General features: G+C 39.1%; 1 protein-coding gene and 1 pseudogene across 1 annotated transcript; both read right to left on the bottom strand.

The window, feature by feature from the left end:
- Positions 1 to 1,284: 1,284 nt before the first annotated feature.
- On the bottom strand, positions 1,285 to 1,412 carry LOC111728109 (annotated as a pseudogene).
- A 1,397-nt stretch (positions 1,413 to 2,809) lies between these two features.
- Positions 2,810 to 5,682, bottom strand: LOC100965445 (fatty acid-binding protein 9). Its single transcript, XM_003782526.1, has 4 exons — positions 5,610 to 5,682; positions 3,577 to 3,749; positions 3,017 to 3,118; positions 2,810 to 2,860 (listed from the first exon to the last, which is right to left on the bottom strand). Exons 1-4 carry the CDS (start codon positions 5,680 to 5,682, stop codon positions 2,810 to 2,812), a joined length of 399 nt encoding a protein of 132 aa, XP_003782574.1.
- Between the last annotated feature and the right edge of the window lie 431 nt (positions 5,683 to 6,113).

The raw sequence follows: 6,113 nt of genomic DNA, 5'->3' as shown, positions 1-6,113 counted from the left end.
TGGCTTTTTCTGCTCAGGATTGGAGGGCACAAGCTCGCCAATTACATTGTTCCTACTCTGTGCGTTCTGATTACTTGGCAGTCTGGGAAGGAGGTGTGGGGGAAAGGAGAAGACCTGAGGGATTACATTTATCCTCCCCTCAAGCCCGAGAAGTAGATTAAGTCTGTACTTTACAAAAGAGAAGTCTAAAGTGGTAAAGTGGCTCACACGTGCTCCCGTGGCTGCCAATAGCAGAAGCAGGGTTCAAGTTCAGCTCTGACGGGTTCTCAAACTCCATTCCTCTTCACTGCATATGTTTCTGGGGTAACCAACAAGTCCCATTCTGTCATTGGGACTGGTGGTTAGATGATCCCTGGCCTCCTTCCTGGAAAAAGGACATGTGGCCAGGACACCAAACTCCAAAATGAATAGACTAGATTTTTCCTCCAAATGTTCAAGATAGAAATTAAAAGAGTATATATAATTTGGGGGATAGACGTTTCACCGAATTTTGGGATAGTCAGTTGACTTTGTATAGCCAGTGGAGAAAAGCATGCCCCTTCATGTTTACTGCATTTTTGTTCATGAAGTTTGAAAATTAAATGCTATTCAGAAGGTTCGAAACAAATGATTTTAACTTGACTTCTGTAGTGCGAGCGTGGTTACATTTTGGCATTTTATACACTTGAGCCCTTTAAAAAGGGGAAAGACAGGTCATCACAAAAATCGCTTTCTCACTTTGGTTCTAGTCATCATTTAATACCGCCTAGCTGCCTGTGTGAGTCAGCTGTGTGGCTAGCACCATGCTGTCACTTCTGGTATGCAGCTAAGTGCCCAGCTGTCTTCAGGATTCAGGGTGACAGCCCTAGGGCCGTTCCTTGGCCCAACCCCAGGTTTTGGTCCTTTTGTTCATTACCCTTCAATTTCACCCTTATTTAGGTGACCAGAACCCCTGTTTTCCTAGAGCAGTTCCTGTTAATCTGCTGTCCAGGTGTAATTCTCAATAGTGCCCCTTTTCACTTTTAACTTCTCACAGAGTTTGGATGACAAATTATTGTGGAACTCCTGATTTAGGCTCCGTATACCTGATGCGCTGCTGGAGTCAGACTGGGACATTGGTGCTTATATAGAGAGAGAGATTTATATGATTTGGCCAAAGCAAGAAGCTGGGAGAGTATCTTCCCAGATTCATCTTCCCAAAGAAATGCAGCAGGGAGCTCTTCTGTGGCTAGGGAATAAGGGGGTGGTGGGGGTGGAATTTTAGGGAACTGAAGGGGGAAGTCAGGATTGCTTTTCTTCTCAGATAACACTTCGAGTAGCCAGACTTCCGGACATCAGGAGTTAGCTGCATCTTGTTTGTTTTTTTCTTCTACACCTTCAGAGAAATGTCTCTAGTAACAAACTATAGAAATGATCCCTGAAAGTACAGTCCTAGCCGCAACTCCTTTAAGGGCATTCATTCTTTCCGTAAAATAAATTCACAGCTTTTCCTTGCAACCCTGGAGTTGTCGCCTCTTGACAAACAGTATAACAACAATTAATAATTATTGTGAGAACAAGAGGTGTTGGGCAGGAAGCAAGTAGTTAACGTGCATCAACAAATAAAGGCCTAGTCAAATTTTATGTGATTTTAGCCATCTAAAAAAGTGCTGGGATACTAAAATCTCAAGGGACTCAGCTATAAAATTACAGGGGGATTCTATTTTAGTGCATATTAAACATGATTCTGGGGATATACATTTAACCAACTACTACCTATGTTTCCCTATAACACACACAGTATCATTATTTACATTATTCTTCCGCTTTCTCTGTTCGTCTTTCCAGTGCTACAGGGACTCTCAGTTGTTCAGGCTTTACCTTTTCATTTTATCTCCATTACTCTATTTTACCGTAATCCCTGAGCATATTGATTCCAATCAACAGCATTTAGTGAAACTATTAAGGACATTTGTGTAGCTTTAACAACTATATTCTTACCAGGCATTTAGAAATTCAGGACTGGCATTTAAAAAATGTCATTCTGCAAAGGCTAAGTTGTAAACAGTGGTGACAGCTGCACCAGCCTGATTATTTTAAATGGATTTATGGGAAGTGAGGCAATTACCATTTAAATTCTGTGTTAAAACAGCTCAACTATACTGTATAGTACCCAGTCTCTATTTTGTGCTATCTATCATCTATCATCTATCTATCTATCATCTATCTATCCATCTATCATCAATCTGTCCATCTATCTATTGATCAATCATCTATCTCTATAATTATCATCGTCACTTAACCTACCCATCTGCTTTAAGCAGGGCAGACTTCAGTAAAGCAATGTTGGCTTTTGAAATCTGTGCTGCCCAAATTGGGTTCCAATGATAGCATGTATCTTCAACATGTCTTCCTTTGAGGTCATCTGAACCTTCACATGACTTTGATAGAATTTCTGAACCTCAATGGAATTAATGCATTGACAGGAGCTCAAGGACTGTGGAAGTCAGATGGGCAGAGAACAGGAGCAACTTTTTTTGGTGCTGCTAGAATCACACCACAAGCTAGTAAATTCTCACCTCACCAATTCATCAGACTCTCCCTAACCCTCATTATCAAACAGCTCCAAAACTACACTGGACTTGATGCTTTTAATAAGCAAATTTATAATGGATTTTTTTTTCTGTTCACAGATCACATGATTTTTTTCCTTTTTTTTTTTTAATTGTTGAGGATTCATTGAAAGTACAGAGAACCAGGTTACACTGATTGCATTTGTTGGTAAAGTCACTCACTGGCCCTGAGGCATTTCTTCTTCAAGTACAAGTTTTCACTGATGTGGACCTTTTCTTCACACTTTTTCATAGGTTCTGGTGCTGACAACCTTATTCATGGTACATTCCTAAAAACAAAGGGGATCTATTAGAGCTGGTAGACCACGGGCTAAACTTGCCCTGCCTCTTTGTTCCCCGTCCAAATCTCCAATTCAGGGTGCAAAGACAATCAGGGCATGTAGCAAACAGGAGCATATAAACATTTCAATTTCGAAAAAACTTACCATTACCATTTTTCCATCTACAATTTTTCTTTTGATTGTTGTCTCTTTGCCGAGCCATTTTTGGACGTGAATCATTGTGCCATTGTCTAGGGTTATGGTGCTCTGTAAGTGCATTACAGGAATCAATGAGAAGTAGCCATTCACCACATCCTACCTCGCATAAGACTAGGCAACTACTTTATAATTTCTGTTTTGAAATTTTTTAAAAATCCTCACTTTGGTCCTTGCCAAAATTTAATACTGTCAAGCTAGAAGAAGTCTCCAGAGATTAGTCCACTAGCGCTCTCTCCCAGACTAACAACATCTAAGCTATTTGTGCTTAATTGTTTCTGCTAAGTGCTTTTTTAAAATACAATGACAGAGAAGGAGTGGGGAGTGAAAACAGTTTGAGTTTTTTAGCCCTGTTGTTAACCATCAGGGTAGTTAGCAAAAGGATTTACTTCAGAGACCAGGCAGGTATTAATAGAACAAGCCGAGACTGACTTGGTAATAAGTCAAATCACAATGAGTAAACCATGCCTAATCCCAACCAAGCTTTTTCGTGAAGAATCAGTTCTGACCTTCACTTTCCGGTTGTCTGGTGTGGTTTCATCAAATTCTTCCCCCGGCTTGAAGGAGATCTCAGTGTTTTTGAGAGAACTTTCTATTTTGATATTCACGGTTTCCCCATTGACACTTATCTTGATGGTTGGTTTCATCGACATGGCCAGTTTCCTAGTTGCAGCATCCACTCCTGTAAGGCACGGAAGCCAGCACACCTTATTATTAATAAGGCATTTAAGAAGAAGTATTAATAATAATTTTGAAAAACAATTGTCAAAGAACCCATACTTCCCCTACTCAAGTTTTGGATAATGTACAGTAAGTAACTTCTTTTGTGTTCTCTGTGGTATCCGATTGAGCCAGATCCTCCTAATCACAAGGTATATCCAGTAATTATATTTGACATTTGGAAAAAACTGAATTCACTGTCTGAGACTATTGTGCTTCATCTAAAATGTACATATATATGGCCTTTCAAGTGATCGAATGCTTGCACTTTATCTCACATAGTATTAGAACAACAGTGCAGGGACAGTTGGGCTTAGAGTCTGTCCTGTTCAGCCTGGGGATTTTCCATTGTCAAACTTGACTTCTGCAGTAGGTGGGGAGAGGAGCTGATGCCTTCAGATTGTGGAGCTGCTGTGATTATCTCACTGCTGTGACTCATCTCACTGCAGACAGGTGGATCACAGAGAAGAGTGAGCTGGTTAAAACCCGGGCTCCAGCTTGGCCACCTGCTAGCTCTGGCCTGTTATGTATCTTCTCTGAGGGTAACTATAGTTCTTTCCTCACAGACATACTGGGAGATTGAATGGAAGGAATTTGCATGGTGCTGGCATATAGTAGGTCCTCAGCTCTTCTTGTACCATGCCTAACCCCAGCTCCCAGTCAAAACAAATGCTATTCTGCCTGGGAGTCCCTAGATTGTTACCTGCCCCTCAATTTTAATTCAAAACAAGTGAGTCTATAAATCCATGAAGAGAGAGAAAAACTTGTTTCTTTCATGTATGCCCCCAAGAAAGTTAATACCAACTACAAAAAAGCAACAAATATTACATTTATAAGTGCATTGATTCCTTATCATGGGGGATAAAGCATTGTTATTTTTTGCTGTTGTTGCTGAGAAGGAGTAAACATTAATTCATTGTTGTGAGCAATAGTTGTAGTCAAATTTTAAAAAGTAAGAAAAACTTTTAGCTATGTATAGAGTTTTTTATTATAAGTGATGTTTCTCTTAATTAAATATTAAGCATATGAAATAATTACTGTTTTTTGTAGTGTTAATAAAGATGTGTTATACATCCACGTCATTTTAATTAATGTTTAACTATTCAACTTGAGTCAGCGCTGAAGAACAGGTAGTGTTTATACTTCTGAGTAATAACCAATGGTGAGACATCAATGAGTAAATGTTCTCATCATCCCACCAAAATGTGAAAGTCTTCAAAATAATGTTTTTTAAATATCTTTCATATGTATGAGAACTCTAAAAATTAACTAACTAAAAATTGTTTGTTGCTACTGTTCTCTTTAAGTTATATCTTCAAGCAAGCCTTGAAACAAATCTAATTGATACACTTAATTATAGTGATTACTGTCTATAAATTTCAAGCTGGAGAAAACTATTCAGTGAAACAGCCAAGCTAAAGAGAAACTCTACTAGAAGTTCAGATGAAGTATTTTCAAAAAGTATAAATATATGGGTTATGACTAAAAAGAAGTGGGTTCAATCTTCTAAAAAGAGACAATTAGGAGTGGCGCCTGTGGCTCAAAGGAGTAGGGTGCTGGCCTCATATACTGGAGGTGGCAGGTTCAAACCCAGCCCTGGCCAAAAACTGCAAAAAAGAAAAAAAAAAAAGAAAAGAAAAGAAAAGAGAAAGTACTAGTAATTTAAAAAGCAAAAGTAAACTATGTTATTCTCATAGGATAACATAAGATTACATGTAGGATTACACAAGAGAGATCATAGGAAAATTCATTGTAAAGTGTAAACCCTATCACATCACACAATGCTTTGATAGTTTTCAAATTTTGGAATGGTATTTCTCACCTAGTTCTTTCAGGTACTCCTCAAAGTTTTCACTGGAGACCAGCTTCCAGGTTCCCAAGAAGGGTTCAACCATCATGGAAATCTTGCAGAGAACAGGTACTCACAACAGAAAACCAAAGAAATGCAAGCATTCCCGTGCTAGTAGTAGCTTAATTTAAAGAGCACCTTCATCACATGACTCTTCCAAGATGGCCAATGGGCAGCCGTAGCAGGACAGAAGAATGGAGGCACCAGCATCTGACTCATTCCATTTACCTCCAAATGAAGAAATAGACAATTAATATGTAAGGTTAAGTTCAGGTCAACACTTATAGCTTCCAGCAAAGAAATTTATATCCAAGAGTCATCTGATAAATATTGCTTGCAGAACAGAGACAGTTTCCAATGGAGAACAGCCTTTTGAACAATGAATGTTGAATCAACCCTGAAGGAACATGCCAAGGAATGTGTGATGAACACCGGGTGAGGGCGTTTTCTCACTCAACACAAGGACATCCTTGCTGG

This window comes from Otolemur garnettii, unplaced genomic scaffold (assembly GCF_000181295.1).
Source record: "Otolemur garnettii isolate 467f Iridium unplaced genomic scaffold, OtoGar3 scaffold00004, whole genome shotgun sequence".
Taxonomy (NCBI): domain Eukaryota; kingdom Metazoa; phylum Chordata; class Mammalia; order Primates; family Galagidae; genus Otolemur; species Otolemur garnettii.
This window is presented reverse-complemented; position numbering and strand designations above follow the sequence as displayed.